This window comes from Cnephaeus nilssonii (genome assembly GCF_951640355.1).
Source record: "Cnephaeus nilssonii genome assembly, chromosome: 3".
NCBI lineage: Eukaryota > Metazoa > Chordata > Mammalia > Chiroptera > Vespertilionidae > Cnephaeus > Cnephaeus nilssonii.
This window is the reverse complement of record NC_137074.1, coordinates 69,118,529-69,136,708: the sequence shown is the minus strand read 5'-3', so window position 1 is coordinate 69,136,708 and position 18,180 is coordinate 69,118,529. Positions and strand designations below refer to the sequence as shown.

The following is an 18,180-nucleotide window of genomic DNA, read 5'->3' as shown; positions in this document are numbered from 1 at the left end:
GAAGTAATTTAAATCTCATTTCATGAGTGTGGAAATTCAGACTAATTGAATTTAATTACCCTTGACTCATCAACGGTAATAGCAAATTTGGGAGGCAGGATTTAAATTAGTCTGCATGCATGCAAATCCTTGACCTTTTGCAATATCTTACAAATAAAGTATGTAGGACTCCATGGTTCTACGGAATTTAAAAGGTCAATGCTATAAGATAGAGTGTGGATGGATTCTGGCCTTCTTCAGAAGAATAGTGAAGAATCCATTTGAACACCTGTGGTTTCTATGCCTGGCCATAGACCCCTTATCACTAACCTACCATTCTGTACATGATGAAGAGCAACTCACAATGAGAGATGGGTACAAAAATAACAATGGAAGACAGAGACAATAGGTAGCAACCTGAAACCCACTGGCCATAAAAGTCTTTAAAAATATGAACTTCCGGCAATTTGCATCACATACAATTTTTCTTAAATTTTGTTTCTAAGCAAATAACATTTTTGTGGTACTGAGTTGTCATTCCCTGCATTGTGAAGGAACCGAAGTGATTTTTCCTCCGCCTTGAGAGCTGAAGGGACCAAGACTCAGAGGGGTAAAGTGGCTTGTCCAAGGTCACTAGAATTCAGATCTGGATATAGTTCAGTGCTTTTTCCACCAAGCAGTTCTGTATCCCTAAATAATTATCTCAATATTGTCATGCATCTGATAAAACTTTGTATTCCCTGGGTTTAATTTGAATGTCCAATTTTGCATACCTACAGCTATCTTCAGAAACAAACTTGAAATATTAAATAAATAAAAAAAGCTATTCTCTGTCCACACAATTTTAATGAGTTAGATTTCTTCAGCAAAACCCTAGCTTAGTTTCAAATGTCAAGATTTTTCTGTATTTCATTTTTATTATTAAAGGTTATTCCAATATAAGCAGGGTAGTGGGAGCAGAGCAAGCAGGCACTCATCTTGTTTCTTTAATGGACTAACTCTTCCTGTAGGCCTCTTCATTGTTTCTCAACCATATAGTTCAATTCAAACAAATCATATTTCTGATTTATTTTCTCATCATATTATGCAACATATTTTGGAAAGAAAAATAAGGGAAATATTTGCCCCTCTTAAACCATTTCTCTGCTCCCACAGTCTATTAAACAGCAGTTCTATGTCAGTAGACAGTTTGCTGGGTGGAATATTCTTTGTCTGGGCCAGAAAGAATCCAGGCTTAATTGAAGGAGCAGCTGACCACCTGCCACTGACTTGAAGAAAAAGGTGAACAATATGGATTAGAACCTGTTCTCATCCTGGACCAGCTGCCATTAGCATATTTCCTCTTTTTTTCTTTCTTTATATTTTGGACCAAAGAATCAGGCTATCTTCCTAGAACATCTTTAACTCTAACAGAGCGATTCGAGTAATATGATTTTAGTCGCTTTCACTTTTATAAGGTAAAAATTATTAGACCCTTTAATATTTTCCCTTTCATCTTTCTTTTTTAAAATAGTGTTTTTCCTTCAAAGCATAAAAGAATTGTAGCAGGGGGAGGAAAATATGTTACAACATCTAGGTTCTCTCTAGATTGTAATAATTCTTGTTGGGCCACTGCCCTTTGGTAAATGAGAATGACAGTCTCAGAAATTAATTAAAGCTTTTGAGGTTCTTCACACACTAGACTCAACTTGTCCTGGAATTCCTTACTTGAAATATTGCTCTAAAACCATTAAGGCAAAACATGTGGAGTTCTGATTAAATTTTTAAAAATGCATTTTTAAAAAATCATTGGGCAGCAGGCTTTACTTAAAGGTTATCATGTGAAGGGAAAAAAAATTTCCTTAAATAAAGACCATGTTTATTATGAACATCACTTCATATGCAGACTAGGACTGTTTCCTTGGACTGGGCTCATGATACCAAGTTGCAGAGGAAAGCATGGAGAAGAAACTTGACTCCAGGGAGATATGAAAAGAAAAGACTTAAGGGAAACAATGTGGTTCTGTTTTCCAGCCTCTTTTTTTTAACCATGAATTAATCCAAATTATTTTGAACCTAAATTTCAGACTCATCTTCTTATCACCACCCTCAGCAAAATTATAGAGTAAATACTATTTTATTATTGGTTTTCTTATAACAAGCAGCTAGTATCTTTACACTCTTTGTACCCAACAACCAATGTTCCTAAGAAGTTGACAAGGGTGCGCTTTGTGGGCCTGCCTGTCTTTCTTACAGATAAGACGAGGCTATCCTTTGGAAAGGGAAGGATTCACGAGCCCTAGGGTCAACTTCAGAAGAGGTCGACATGGAGTGGGTGGGGTACAGTACATGGAACAGAGCTTAGAAATCTAAGAGGCAACATCCAGGGAAAAACTAAAACCAAACCTGAGTAAACTAAACAAAGCAGTCATGATCCCAAAGCGGGTAATGGGAGGAGGAGGATTCAGGGAAGAGGCACAGGGCAGCCGGAGCCTGGGGAAGCCAGATGACAACTACAGGGCTCAAAGCATAAGGTGGGAGGTGGGGTCTGGGGTAAAGCAGAGCTAAGATACTGGTAATATGGGACCTAGGGGTGGTAAGCTGTCCTTAAGGTGTCTATTTGACTCACCTGACCTATCCTAACTGTACTAGTAATTAGGATATAAACTCTCAACTCCAAACCCATCTTTCCGTATTCCGCTTTGTGAAGCTAGGCTGGGGTCATATTGACCCAATGGCTTCTTTGCCAGCTTTTTTCCTGTTAGCTAGGTTCAGCCCAAAGAGGATGCTAGAGGGGTATTACCAGGCATTAATTTTGGGGAAACAAAATTACTGAGTCCCGGCTACCAGACATAAAGTGAGCCAGGTCACTGGGCTATTCGGATTCAGCAAGCCCACTTGGCACAGTTCTAGAGTAAGTACTCAATGCATGTAAGGAAAGGAGCGGGTGGTTCCTCACCCTAAATAGAGTTGACCCTTCAGTCAAAGTCCAGTATTAGCCAGGCTCCACTCAGGGAAACAAAAACCACTTTAGTTATTTTAAAGGAAAAAAAATAGTGCAAGGAATTAGTTAAAAGGACATTGGAGGACTGAAAAATCAAGGGGAGGACACTGAAGTAACACAGACATGGCAAGAAGCAGCTCCCACCCTAGGTGGGGGGAACAACGGGAAGAGGTTTGGGTTATTAGAACATAGAAGCTTGGAAGGGGGAGCTGGGACCCTGTGGAAAGGACACTAGGTTCCTCAGAGGAATGGGGCAGGAGATGAGGGAGGCCTAAAATAAACTACCACTGCCAGAATGTGGTTGTTGCTAGGCAAGACTGTAATGGTGTTTTTCTTTTCACTTTTGGCAAATGAGTAGAACTTTGTGTTATTAGAGTGGCAATGATCTTTCTCACATTATTTTTTTAATCCTCACCAAGGATATGTTTTTATTGATTTTAGAGGGAGAGGAAAGGAAAAGGAGGGAGAGAGACACACACACATTGATGTGAGAGAGAAATCTCCCTGGGTTGTCTCCCATATGATCCCCAACCAGAGATGAAACCCACAACCTGGTATGTGCCCTGATCAGGAATTGAACCTGCGACCCTCCAGTGCATGGGACAACGTTCCAACCAACTAAGCCACACCGGCCAGGGCTGTGATAATTTTGTTTTAAAATATTTTGTATTATATTGTGTACTTCTTTGTGAATCTCAAAATCTTTTGGAAACCCCTAGAATATTTCTACCTCCGTCTATACTACTGTTGTCTTTATCTTCATCTATATATCTGTAACTTTTTTTTTACCTCCATTTAGTTTATTTTTACTGCATGTATGCCTCATCTACACCTCTGTATATGCAATACTTTTATCCACATCTGTAACTGTGAGGGAGACAGGGACAGTAAACTCTGTCTTTATAGTTTCAATTGTGTGTTTTAACCCAAATTTGAATATAAAACCATAATTAGGAAGCTTTTTACAAAAAGACAGCTCACGAATGCTCTTCAACCTCCACCAGGTTTCCAAAAGAAAGCCTTGCATTGAAAGATGTACTAATGGGCCTATGATATAATAGAACCCCAAACTTAAAAAGTCCTAACCCATCAAGAAATCTCATTCATCATTTCCTTTTTCAGAAAGGATATAAAAAATAAAATGTCAGAACTATAATGTCAGGACCATTTAAAATGTCAAGTTCTTGTTGCATAGCTTGGCTGTCTGCTGTTCTGATCAAACCTGCAACTGGCATAATAATTACAGATGATGCATTGCATTTTCATGTACAACTGGACCCAGATTTATAGCAAATCAAACAGAAACATTCTCAGTGCCCAGCCTGAAATTTTCTCCTTTTTCTACATAGCTTAAGACTTTGCCATTGGAACATAACATTAATACTGATTCAAGACATCATTTGGGCCAGGAATGAGAAAGAAGGGCAGAAAGAAAGTTTCTCAATAAATCAGAACATAGTCATTTGTAATATACAAATGCAACAAGAGCCAAGAGACAGTAAACACGTTTGCCAAATGCATGTTTAATCTAAGAAGAATGCTAAATTGTGGAGATACTGCCTGGATCATCTAGTTCCATTTCAGATGCCGGTTATTTTAGTTGTGCAAGGAAACATACATGTAAGCTCTATTTTGAACTAATAGATATGGAGACAGCTCTTCAGTTTAATTGTCGTATTCTGATCTGCTCAGAGAATACTAATGTCTAAGCAGAAAAATAGCAATGCTTCTGTCTAGGATCTTTATGGAAATCTTCATGGGAATTAAGATGAGTGATGTATTCATAAACTGACACCAATTATAATAAAATCCTGAAATCAATAACATGTACATGGGGGGCATTTCATTTCTTCTTAATTGAGATCTGGGAAAGGCACTCCGTGGTTGGCCTTCCATTGACAAGCCTTGTTAGATGGTTTGAAGGAAGCCTTCTCCCGTGTCTGCCTTCTTCCCATTACAGATAACTTTCAGTACATTGGAGAAGTCAAAGCTCTCAGAAACAACCTCCAAAAGATCCTGATCTTTTTCTGTACCACTGATAAATTCTTCTAAAGTCAATTTTCCTAGAAAATAATAAACAAACAATAAGAGGCTTTGTCCATACTACTCACTGGCATATACAATATAGTCACTGGTATTATTATTGACATACTTCTTTTGACATAATTTTACCTCAACCAGACTCTAAATTCTTTGAATATTCTTATAAAGAAAAGCATTCGATGGAAGGGTTGGTAGTGAAAATAAAGATGATGAATTCATTCCATTTTTATTTTGGGTTGAGAATAAAAGATAAAGCACCCATGAACACATATGCATTCACATCTTTACACAGTATTGATTACTTAGCCATTAATCTTGAAGATATACAAAGTAATAAAAGCATAAAGATTGAAGATTTCTAAGACCTGGAGGAAATTGTTTGCAAGGCTGTTTTCAGTGTTCTTCTCTCTGAGAAAAATATTCTAGATTGTCCAAAGCTGGGAAGAAGGTTAAACATTTATTCATTCCACATATAATTATAGGTCATTAGTTCTCCTCTTCTGTTCTGATTTTTTATTCCTAATATTATTATGTTGACTTAAGCCTTAGCCTATGCTGGCCAGTCTGATGCTATAAAAACACTATAGACCCTTGAGTACTTGCTGCCATACTTTTCCACTAACCTCATTCCACAAGACAACTTTTCAACATTTTGGTGGAGATGGGGTGGGGCCCTCTGTTGCCTTAAATTATCCTAATATATAAAAACCCAAGGTCCATAATGACTGACCGAAGGCTCCAATGAACATCAGAAGTCAGTCCTGCTGACTGCCGAGGGGGCTATGGATCAGGCCCGGAGAGAGGCCCAAAGAGAGATGCAGGTCTGATCCACAGCCTCCGTGGTAGCTGTTGATCAGCCATTGCCTCTCTCTTTCTCTCCAGGCTTCGCCAGCAGCATGCCTCTGTTTCTTTCCGGGCCTCTGAGGGGGCCAGATCAGCCCCGCCTCTCTGATCAGGCCCAGAGATAGGCCTGGAGATGCTGACTGGCATAGAAACCAACCAATCAGAACCAAATCTGGGTGATCTGTGAGGAGCCAATGGCTGCCCAGGAGACGGAGCTTTTGACGCTGACTGGCATAGAAACCGACCAGTCAGAAACAAATTGGCCAGCAGGGGAAGGCAGTTAAGGACGAGATCAGGCTGGCAGGGGAGGGCAGTTAGGGGTGTTCAGGCAGGCAGAGACAGTTAGGGGCGATCAGGCTGGCAGGGGAGGGCCGTTGGGGGTGAGATCAGGCCAGCAGGGGAGGGCAGCTGGTGGCAATGAACTGGCAGTCAGACATCCCCCAAGGGGTCCCAGATTGGAAATGGTGCAGGCTGGGCTGAGGGAACCCCGCACCGTGCACGAATTTTGTGCACTAGGCCACTAGTTTGTATTATAATTATGAGCAGATTCAACTGAAGGAGTAGAGATGCAATTTATTATTTCAAAGAGATTGTACCCAATAGAGTTTTGGCTGAGTGGAAGGCCAGCCAAAGACAACTACATTCAGTAACTAGAGGATGTGCACTTGGGACAGAAAGTCAGCAGAGACTGAAATCAGGTGTTACACTGTACCTGTACTTTTTAATGATAAGGACAAATATCTAAAATACAACCATGGTGCCCAGCCAGTGTGACTCAGTTGGTTGAGCATTGTCCCATGTACTAAGAGGTCACTGGTTTGATTCCTGATTAGAGCACATGCCCTTGTTGCGGGCTCGGTGCCCATAGGGGGCATTCAGGAGGCAGCCATTCCAATCATTCCCTCATATCAATGTTTCTATCTCTGTCTCCCTTCCCCTTCCTCTCTCTATAAAATCAATACAAACATTTTAAAAATAAAAATATCATAGTGATTCAAATATAAATAAGCATGAATCATCACATTCTCATAATATACATTTTTCTTTCACTGGCAAAATACTACAATACATTTTCTAGAGGGAAATCTAATCTTTGCTCCATATGTTTTCCTTATGCCAAAGAAGTCTGTGCAAAACCCTAGTTAACAGAATTCCCTATGTCTTACAGGGAATGTACAAGTGTGGAATAAACCAATATGAAGTAGAGAAAACTGAAAATAAAAAAGTGTGGGGAGTGTGTGGGTGGGGAGTATCACACAGGTGAAGAGATAGGGTGGGGGGGGGGGGGGGAAGAACCACAAGAAACAATAGAATAACTGTCCTTTGCAAAGGAAATTCACACCTGCTAAATTCTCAGCCCAAGAGATTTTTTCAAATGAGGAAAAGGGAAGTGGGAGTGGAGATAGGAGAGCTGAAGTAGATTTTTGACCACCCAGTTGTCACACTTCTCTGTTTCACTGCTGGCCGTGAAAGAAGCATGTCTGCAGGGCGGGTGTATAGTCACCAAGTTGATTAAAAAGCAATGCAGGTTACTGATGTAAAAAAGAGAAAAAGGAATTATTTTTCTTTATATTTTGTATTGTGATATAATTATATTCTTTTTTCTCTTTTTATTTTCCAATTACAGTTTATATTCAATATTATTTTGTATTCATTTCAGGTGTACAGCTTAGTGGTTAGACAATCATATACTTTATACAGTGGTCCCCTTAATATTTCCAATGCCCACCTGACACCATACAAAGTTGTTACAATATTATTGACTGGATTCCCTGTGCTGTCCTTTACATCCCCGGGACTGTTTTGTAATGACCAGTTTGTACTTCTTGATCCCTTCAGATAGCTCTCCACAGCTGGTCAGAGTTGCAGGTGTTCTTCCATCACTCAGTACCAAGTTCAGCACTTTCACTGGTGATAGGACAGCTACCCATGACTTTTTCTTTAGTCCTGTTTTTGCAATCTGGTCATCCTCTTCATCTTCCTAGTTTGTGTATTTCTTCCTATTAACATTGTAAATATCTTTTATAACAAATCAAAAAAAACACTGCTCCCCAACCCCACCCCCACGCCCAAAGCCAAATGTGATTGTACATGTCCACATTAGCAGATTTGCTCTAAATAAATCAGTCTGGTTTTAAGAGGTTTTTTAAACCAGCCTGTGTAAAAAAGGTTTTTGTCCCCAATTATTTCTAATTCTTTTACATTAGAATTTCTGTTAGATTTGATTGAGCAATTGAATCGATACCCCTCCCCCAGGAACTGGCTTTTCAGGCCTTTTCACTATGGACATTCCCTTTGCTGAGACCACATTTCACTTGCTGTGGCCACATTCCATGATCTGCCCTCCGGGTATGCATAAAGTCTCCGCCCAGAAAAATCTCCCCAAAAGTCCTTTAAAGGCAGCTGCCTCCTGTCACTGGGGCCTGGAGCCTACTAGGCTCAGCCACCTGGTGTGCAAATGATTGAAAAAATTCATAATCCCTCACCATTCTGGCTCCTGTGTTCCTCCTTCGGCAACCTAACAATTTCAAGAAAAGAAATGGTGTTGGGGCTGGGAAATTAGCAAAGATGAGAATGGGGAGTCTCAAGAGATAAGAATGACCAGATATTCAAGGAAGGATGCTGGAGAAGATTTCCAATGAAACCAGCTTTGTTTTAAATATTAGGAGGCTTTTGGAAATTTTATGCTGTAATCTTGATAGCTTTTAAATTTTACTTTTTTGCACTAAAATGTGACTGCTTTAGGTTCATTATATGTTACACAATTTTACCATGAGATGAACTACCGATAAAAATTTTAGTTAACACTTTAGGAACAGCTTTATTGTCCAGTACAATTGATTTTTCTAGAATATTCGCTTCTTTCGATTGGCCAGTTTAAATTAGTCTGAAAACTTGACTACTATTTTACTGTCAAATTTAATACTCTAACAACCATCTTATTTTACCCTGTAAATATTAGTGGAGAGGATTATTTGCCTTCTTGAGTAGGCCCTGAGCATTCCTGGTGCTAGGCTGAATTTAGATATCAAAGACCCCAGTTCCCCGCATCATGGGTGCAAGACATCTCCATCAAGTCTTGTTGCAGTGAGAGGGCATCTGCTGTCGGCCAAGACTCTGTTACCTGGGTCCCGATTTGAGCTGGGCATGGGAAGCTAAGCAGCCTTGAGGGCAGGAGACCTCCCTCAGCAGGGGTGAGGGTTCAGGCCCCTGCAAACTTGGGGGTGAAGGTCTGAAAAGGGGGATAGTAGAATATCATGTAAGGAAAAATATCCTGTAAATAAATTATATCTAGAAAATTTTTACTTTAGAAAATTAACTTTCATTTGTAATGCTAACAGCAAGACACGCATTAAAACATATATGGTGTCAAAACAAGCCAAAGGTAAATCGTTTGGGCAAAAAATGAAATAGGATCACAAGTCAAATTTATAGAAAAGATCCCTTTATTAACTTTTGGTCGAGAATATGTTTGTATATTTTCAGAAAACAACTACGAGACCATGTGGATTCCTGCAACAGAGAGGAATTGACAGGAGTGCTCCAGCCATGAATACAGAAGAGAAACAGTCCAGAGATGGAAGACGCTGACAATGCCTTGCCATACTAGCAGTCAGCAGATGTGCGTCACTGCAGATTGCCCAGGACCAAACCAGAGAGGGTCAGACCTGCATTACCACCATTTGTCCATCATCCAGAACTGAAATATCATTGCTGTTATGTACACATAAAGATCTGTTGGACATAGAAATTGGGACTCAAAAGAACTGTTGGCCCAGAAAGAAACTCACTACAGACTAATTCATTTGCCTCTCAGCATAACCATTATTGCTTGTCTCATTTTCAGTTCCTATAAGTGTATTCCTAGTATCACATGAGCTCACTCATCTAGGGGAAAAGATGAACAACATAGACTGAAGAACAAGAACAGCATCGATCAGACTGTCAGACCTCAGAGGGAAGGTAAGGGAGGGTGGGGATAAGGGAGATAGATCAACCAAAGGACTTGTGTGCTTGCATATGAGCCTAACCAGTGATCACGGACAACAGGGGGGTGGGAGCATGCATGTGGAGGGGTTTGGGATGGGAATGGGGGTGGGGGGGTTGAGGACAAATATGTGATACCTTAATCAATACAGTAATTTAAAAAAAAAAGAAACCAGCTTTGTGTTTGTTAGAAAGGTGGCACTAGAAGTATTTAGAAGCATTTTATAGCCAAGAAGTTTTATTTTGTATTTCAATTACAGTTTATTAAGAGTTAGTTTCAGGTGTAAAGCATAGTAGAAGTAGGGTAATTACTGAGCAGACATTTAGGGTAAAACAAACAAACCAAAAAAAAAAAAAAAAACACACACACACACACACACAAAAACGGGGACAGAGCATAAAGGAAGACATCACTGAGTGACTAATCAGAGTTTTTAAATACAATCATAGCAGAGATGTTTTTATAACTTTATTTTTATTGTTGACACTCTTACAGATGTCCTCATCCCCTGCCCCTTTGCCTACCTCCACCCAGTCCCCACACCCCCTTCCCTCTGGCCAACACCATACTGTTGTCTGTGTCCATGGGTTATGCATATACATATGTTCTTTGTCTACACTTAAAACTCAAAATACAATCATAGCAGAGTTTTAAGTACAGGGTTTCGTCCCTTATATGAGGAAACTCAGTTTCCTCTGATCTCCTGGTGGTTCTCAGTTTCCCAGTTTGCTTCACTGTGACCTTCATGGCTTTCCAGAATGTTCCAGTCTAAAACACATCTTTAAAAAAAAAAAAATATATATATATATATATATATATATATATTGTTTTTAGACAGGAAAGGAGAGAGAAATAGAAACATCAATGAGGAGAGAGAATCATTGATTGGCTGCCTCCTGCATGCTCCCCACTGGGGATCAAACCTGCAACCTGGGCATGTGCCCTTGACTGGATTCGAACCAGGGACCCTTCAGTCTGCAGGCCAATACTCTATCTACTGAGCCAAACCAGCTAGGGTACATCTTTTGTGGCTCAATGTCTTCCTTCAGGTCCTGTCCCTGTTTTCTTTTACCCTAAATGTCTGCTCAATTATCACCCTCTTTCATTTCTCCTTTGGCTTCCTTTTGTCTCTTTTGACTTTCACTGTTTATTTTTATGAGCCACTTAAGTCTCCCTTGTCCCTGTGCTATTTGGCACTGTGTTAAACTTTCGGCACTTAATGTTGTGTGAACAGCATCTCTAAATCTTCCTTAATCATGTCAGGAATGACTTCTAAGCAGCTCATGGTAGAATGGGGATTGCTCTTTGTCCTGTGGTAAAGGTTATGGAATTCCACGCTCATTTATCCTGACTTGTTTCGCTGTCCTCTCTCTTTTCATTCTTCAATAATATTGAATGTTGAACTTCAAATTTCTGTCTTTGAGGAGAATTCGCATCAAGTTCTCCTTCCTGGATGCTATTGTGCATAATCTATATATATATAAACAGACTAGAAGCCCGTTGCACGAAGTTTTGTGCAATAGACTTTCCTTCACCTGGCTGCCAGCAGCAGTTTTCCGCCAGCACCAGTTTTCCTCTGGCCACCTGCCGATCGGAGCGCCTCCCGCCAGCGCGATCACTGGCTACCCGCCAATCGGAGCGCCTCCCGCCAGTGCGATCGGCCACCCCGAGTTCCTCCAGTGCTGTTTCCTCTGGCCACCTGCCCATCAGAGTGCCTCCCGAAGGCTGGGGGCGGGACTCGGGGTGGCCGATTGCGCTGGCTGGAGGCGCTCCGATGGGCAGGTGGCCAGAGGAAAACTGGTGCTGGCGGAAAACTGGTGCCAGCAGCCACGCAATCGGCCACCCCGAGTTCCGCCACCGGCGCCTCCGCTGGCCCCATGGGTCCTCCCGCAGCGCCAGCCATTGGGGGGGGCGGGGACTCATGAGTCCCTGTCCCCCGCTCCTCTCGCCAGCCCAATTGGCCACCCCAAGTCCCGCCCCCAGCCTTCCACCGGCCCAATAGTGGGCATAGCGGAGTGATGGTTATTTGCATACTTCCCTTTTATTAGGTAGGATAATATGCAAATTAGCCTGGCATCATGACTGGCTCAGGAAGAGGCTGCATCACAACCACTCAGGAGGAGCTGTGCCTGCAGATGGGAGGAAGGGACTGCGTGTCGACCCCAGCCCCAGCGGACACACACCAGGGGTGGGGGCGTGTTTCAAGCAGCTGAGGCGCGGCTCAGAGCACACCCGTGGTGGGTGGTGGCAGCAGCTGAAACAAAGCAGCCTGGGTCCCAGATGCTTGGCAGTGGCAGGAGCAAAGCAGCCTGGGTCCCGGTGGGTGGCAGTGGCAGCTGGAGCAAAGCGGCCCAGGTCCTGGGTGCCAGAAGGAAGCCGGTGCCAGCAGTCAGGGAAAGGAAGGCCTATTTTTGCATGAATCTTTGTGCATCAGGCCTCTAGTATAAAAATAAAACTAACTTGCTGAATTATAATACACTAGAGGCCCAGTGCACGAAATTTGTGCACGAGGGGGTGTGTCCCTCAGCCTAGCCTGCACCCTCTCCAATCTGGGACCCCTCAAGGGATGTCCGACTGCCCGTTTAGGCCCAATCCTACTGGAACTGGGCCTAAACAGGCATTCGGACATCCCTCTCACAATCTAGGACTGCTGGCTCCCAACTGCTCACCTGCCTGCCTTCCTGATTGCCCCTAACTGCTTCTGCCTGCCAGCCTGATCAACCCCTAACCACTCCCCTGCCAGCTTGATTGACCCTGACTGCCCTCCCCTGCAGGCCTGGCCACCCTTAACTGCCCTCCCCTGCAGGCATGCCCCCCCAACTGCTCTGCCCTGCAGGCCTGGGTCCCCCCCAACTGCCCTTCCCTGCAGGCACGGTTGCCCCCAACTTTCCTCCTCTGCCAGCCTGGTCACCCCTAACTGCCTTCCCCTGCAGGCTTGATCGCCCCCAACTGCCCTCCCTTGCAGGCCTGGTCCCTCCCAAATGCCCTCCCCTGATGGCCATCTTATGGTGGCCATCTTATGGTGGCCATCTTGTGTCCACATGGGGGCAGCCATCTTTGACCGCATGGGGGCAGCCATTTGTGTTGGAGTGATGGTCAATTTGCATATTACTCTTTTATTAGATAGGATGATCATGGTAAAAAATTCAAACACTGCTGAAAGGTATAATGAAATGCAAGAATCTCCCTTTAACCTCTCTCTGGCCCCCCATTTGCACTCTCCATTGATAATTAATTCCTGCTAATCAATCTGTGTTTATATTTTATGAAGTTTGCAATGCATATGCATATATAAGTTAATTTCCAAAGTAGTTTTATTTTAAAAAGGCTTTTCTTCCCACAGATAGCATTGAATATTATGCTTGTTTCTTCTTTATTTCTTCCTTTACTTTTCATATGACATCTTATCAGTCATTCTTTTTGCAACTATTTCTAGAGTATCTACTATGTGCCATGAAGTGTGAGAGCGCAGGAAATACCAAAGAATATAAAATGAAAATAGTTCTTGCCCTGACAAGTGTGGCTCAGTTGGTTGGCCTTCATCTGATGATTATTGGTTTGATTCCTGGTCAGGGCACATACCCAGGGTTGTGGGCTCCATTCTTAGTAGGGGGAATGCAGGAGGCAGTGTATCTATGTTGTGCTCTCACATCACATCAATGTTTCTCTCTCTCTAAAGATCAATAAACTATTCTTTAAAAAAGGAAAATAGTTCTTACCCTCATGGAGCTTATAGCTCTTCATTTTTTATTTTCTTAGCATTATTCCTATATTTCTCTTTTGATTAATCTTCTAACTTTGAGTTGTTAACTGCAATGATAATTATGTGTAGAATACTTTGGAGTTGTTATGTATTTTTTGTATGAACAGATTTGATGTTAGTAATTCTTTTGCAAATAATTTGCAGTCTAATTGGGATTTTCATATATGGTATGTTCCTGAAGTTTTTCTGTTTGTATCTTGGTGAGTTGTGATCTTTATCTTTGGTGTCAATATTCATTGGATCATCAGGTACTAATGATATGCTTGCTTTTTATACACATACTAGAGGCCCGGTGCACGAAATTTGTGCACAGAGGGGGGTTGTCCCTCAGCCCAGCCTGTACCCTCTCCAATCTGGGACCCTTCAAGGGATGTCCGACTGCCCATTTAGGCCCGATCCCTGGGATCTGGCCTAAACGGGCAGTCAGACATCCCTCTCACAATCCAGGACTGCTGGCTCCCAACTGCTTGCCTGCCTGCCTTCCTGATTGCCCCTAACCGCTTCTGCCTGCCAGCCTGATCACCCCCCAACCACTCTGCTGCCAGCCTGTTTGCCCCCAACTTCCCTCCTCTGCCGGCCTGGTCACCCCTAACTGCCCTCTCCTGCAGGGTTGATCACCTCCAACTGCCTTCCCTTGCAGGCTTGGTCCCTCTCAACTGCCCTCCCTTGCAGGCCAGGTGCCTCCCAACTGCCCTCTCCTGCTGGCCATCTTGTGGTGGCCATCCTGTGTCCACATGGGGGCAGGATCTTTGACCACATGGGGGCAGCTATATTGTGTGTTGCAGTGATGATCAATCTGCATAGTACTCTTTTATTAGATAGGATAGAGGCCTGGTACAGGGGTGGGGGCCAGCTGGTTTGCCCTGAAGGGTATCCCTGATCAGGGTGGGGTACCCTTGGGGCGTGGGACGGCCTGAGCGAGGGGCCTGTGGTGGTTTGCAGGCCGGCCACGCCCCCTGGCAATGCAAGCAGAGGCCCTGGTATCTGGAATTTATTTTCCTTCTACAATTGAAACTTTGTAGCCTGGAGCAGAGCCAAGCCTGGGGCTCCCTCCGAGGCCCGCGGCCATTTGTGTTGGGGTTATAATTGAAACTTTGTTGCCTTAAGAGGGTGAGCCTGGCCAGGGTGTGTGGAAAGCTTTGCTTCCCCTGTTGCCGGCAGCAACCCTGGCCTGCTCTCTCAAGCTCCATTTTGCCGCCATTTGTTTGAATTTGTTTACCTTCTATAACTAAAACTTTGTAGCTTGAGTGGAGGCTTAGGCCTGCAACAGCTGACAGAAAGCTTGGCTTCCTCTGTTACCTAGGAAACCTTGCTCTCTGTGGCTGTAGCCATCTTGATTTGGGTTAATTTGCATACTCGCTCTGACTGGATGGTGGGCGTGGCTTGTGGGTGTGTTGGAGGTATGGTCAATTTGCATATTTGTCTATTATTAGATAGGACTAGAGGCCCGTAGCAAGAATTCGTGCATGGGTGGGGTCCCAAGGGGGGTGGGGGAATGCCAGGACACTATTGGCCCTTTAGTCAGGCGGAGATCTGGATCTGTCCCACTGACATTCATGCTGATTTCGGGAGCCACCTGGTGGCCACTTTTATATTGTTTCTTCCTTGCGAAGTGTCTAGGTAGGGGAAGTGGCCATGGTGCCCAAGGCTGACTTCCAGGAGGCCAGCCGTGCGGTTGGTATTATACCAGAGGTGCTGGTCCATTGGTGGTGCCTGGCCTGTTCTCTGAAGATTAGACCTGCAGGACTACTGAGGGAGTGAGTGGTTGCTGCTGGGCTGGTCGGCCTCCGGGAGGAGTTGGTCAGCTGAGCGGCGCTCCCACTGTGGGAGTACACTGACCACTAGGGGCCAGCTCCTGTGTTGAGCATCTGCCCCCTGGTGGTCAGTGCATGTCATAGTGACCGGTCGTTCTGGTCATTCTGGTCATTCAGTTGTTCAATTGCTTAGGCTTTTATATGTATAGATACATGCTTATCTTCATATATATATAATGTTGGCATATAGTCAAACACTATTCTGATATACTTAATTGAACATTTCTATTTCTACCAACACTGACGTTTTTATAACAATAAAAATAAAAATAATCATATTTTATTAGGCTTGTATAAATGTAGAGACATTCTCCTCTGTGGTACTAACTTCCCTTTTATGTGTGAATGAAGCACTTATTTCTCCTCTGCCAAATACTGGCAAAGTTCTTTTACACTTCTGCAAATATCAACCTTGTGCATCTTTATTACTTTCTCTTCCTTGTCCTCTGGCGCACTGAGCTGTCTTTGTCCAACAGTACAATTTTATCATCTTTTCTTTGGTCCTTCTGGGAAGAACCCAGTTGTCTCTTGATGAGATGATATAACAACCTTTAATAATTTTCATATAAAAAGCAAACTCTATCAGTTTTAGCTCTCCATATGCATTTGTCAAGACACAGCAATTCACTGTTATTCCAAAGTGCAACTAGTTTATTTGATATCTTCATTTTGTAAAAGCCAATGATATTTTTTCTTACATACATGTTTCTTTCAGAGAAAATGATTCATGTGATTAGCTCTATAAGCTATTCCATAAACCAAAAAGCATTCTCTCTCTTTTAACATATTCTTCCAGGTCAGAAAGCTCACCTTTCTAACTACAAATAACCTCAATTATTTCCTTAGCACAATACCTTTACTCCCCAGATCCACAACCTTTCAACCCAGATTTTTCTTTCTAGACCTCTTCCAGCCCATATTCCCCATTTTAATGGTTCCTTATACTTTGTTCTTGAGAAAACTGCATAGATAGTACTAGTAAACAAAGAGTCTTCCATCATTGTCTTGTTTTCTGGGACATATTTTCTGTTCCTTCAAACTAATAGAATCTGAGCCTCTTCTTAAGAATACTACAATTCTCATATTTCTCCAAGGAAGGTCACCTTTTTTCTATCCCACTTCTCCCTGCCCTAGAAACAGGATTTATAGATATTTTCAAACATTCTTGACCTGACTTGTGAAAATCACTGTATACTAAGTCTTATACATTTGTGATGTCCTATCTCATCCTTTAATCAATGATTTTGTCCCCCATGGAGAAATGGTTTATTATCTCTAATCTAATCTAATCTAATCTAATCTCTGCCATCATGGAGGACCTCTAAGATTAAACATTGAAACAAAGCAGAAAAAAATCTGTAGCATGTCTCCTGTTTGGTGATCACCATTTTTGGTTGCATATCCCAAGCAAGGTTTCATTGACTTCATAAGACTTTCCATTCTCCATTTCTCTGTTCCTTTTCTAGCTTCACTAAACTTCCTTATCATCTCTGCCTAATCTGCATGTGTTCCTTGCAAGTTTTCATATGAACTGATTTATTTTATTTTCAATCTGTAGAGACCCAAATATGAGTGATTACACCAAATGCTTTGATCTTGGTAAAGTAGTAAGTGAGCATTCTGACTTTAGATTAAGGTGAGGCTGATCTAGAACTAGATCCTCCTTACAGGGAGGATAGACGGTATTGATTATTTCCAAATATTTTTCTGAAAATTCTACTCTTGTCCAGTTGTTTGGCTCATTCCTAATGGTGATTTCATTTGAACTCTCTTTCAGCCTCCTCATCATCCCGTCCTGCCAGAATGAGCTACCACATTTGACTAGTGCAAACTGCCATACTCAACATGGGTCTCTACTGCCCTCTAATGTCCACTATAAGAAGTGACCCAGGTGGACAGGTTGAACCTGTGGAAAAAGTTACTGTGAATTAATGACAACCATGGCTGGAATCCCAATGCCTCACAGCCATACTTCTTAAAAATCTCTTACTAACATTATCTATCTATATAATAGAGGAATTGCAAATTAGCAGGAATGTCGTAATGTCACGACCGAATAGCAGGGACCTGAGGCTGCATGGCGCCTGGCTGGGGCAAGGGACCTCAGGCCGCACCACCCACCCAGCAGGGTTTGAAGGGGGACCTCAGGCCGTGCCCCCAGCCCTGCAGGGCTTTATGGGGGACCTCAGGCCATGCCCTCTGCCCCAGCACCAGGCCGGGAGACCTCATGCCGCGCCCCCCACCTGGCAGGGCTTGATGCGGGACCTCAGGCCGTGTCCCCCACCTGGAGGGGCTTGACAGGGGTGGAGCTGGCTGGGTCTGGGTCTCACCCAATGGGGGTGTGGCCGGCCAGGTCTGGGTCTCCTGTGTTTTCGAAGTGCATGCAGGTGGTGGACGGGGACTTGACTCTAGGTCCCATGGCACACCTCAGACTCTGACAGGAGGGAGATTTTCATATACATTTTATTAATTTTCTTTCATCTCTGACACTTCTGTTATAAAGAAAGGGCAAATAGCAACATTAAAATATTTCCTCTAATTAATTCCCTTTTAATGTGCATGAACTTTGTGCACTGGGCCACTAGTATTTTATAAAATTACAAATTTTGTTATTTTTGAAGACCATTCCTAGATATGCTGCATCAATATCAAATTAATATGCTCACTAGCCAATTGTGTAAGCATTCTCTCTTCTCTTGGAATATCTGTCTTCTCTTTTCACTCTGCCTCTGAAGAAGTGAACCTTCTTTGATCCAAAGAGGAATCC

The 18,180-nt window shown here is 42.8% G+C and overlaps 1 protein-coding gene across 1 annotated transcript in view; it reads right to left on the bottom strand.

The window, feature by feature from the left end:
- Positions 1 to 4,805: 4,805 nt before the first annotated feature.
- Positions 4,806 to 18,180, bottom strand: part of GUCA1C (guanylate cyclase activator 1C) — a gene marked incomplete at both ends in the record, with an annotated part of 40,356 nt that continues 26,981 nt past the window's right edge. Inside the window, 2 exon segments of the mRNA XM_079766315.1 lie at positions 4,806 to 4,897; positions 4,900 to 5,025. Coding sequence (XP_079622441.1) covers positions 4,806 to 4,897; positions 4,900 to 5,025 — 218 coding nt within the window.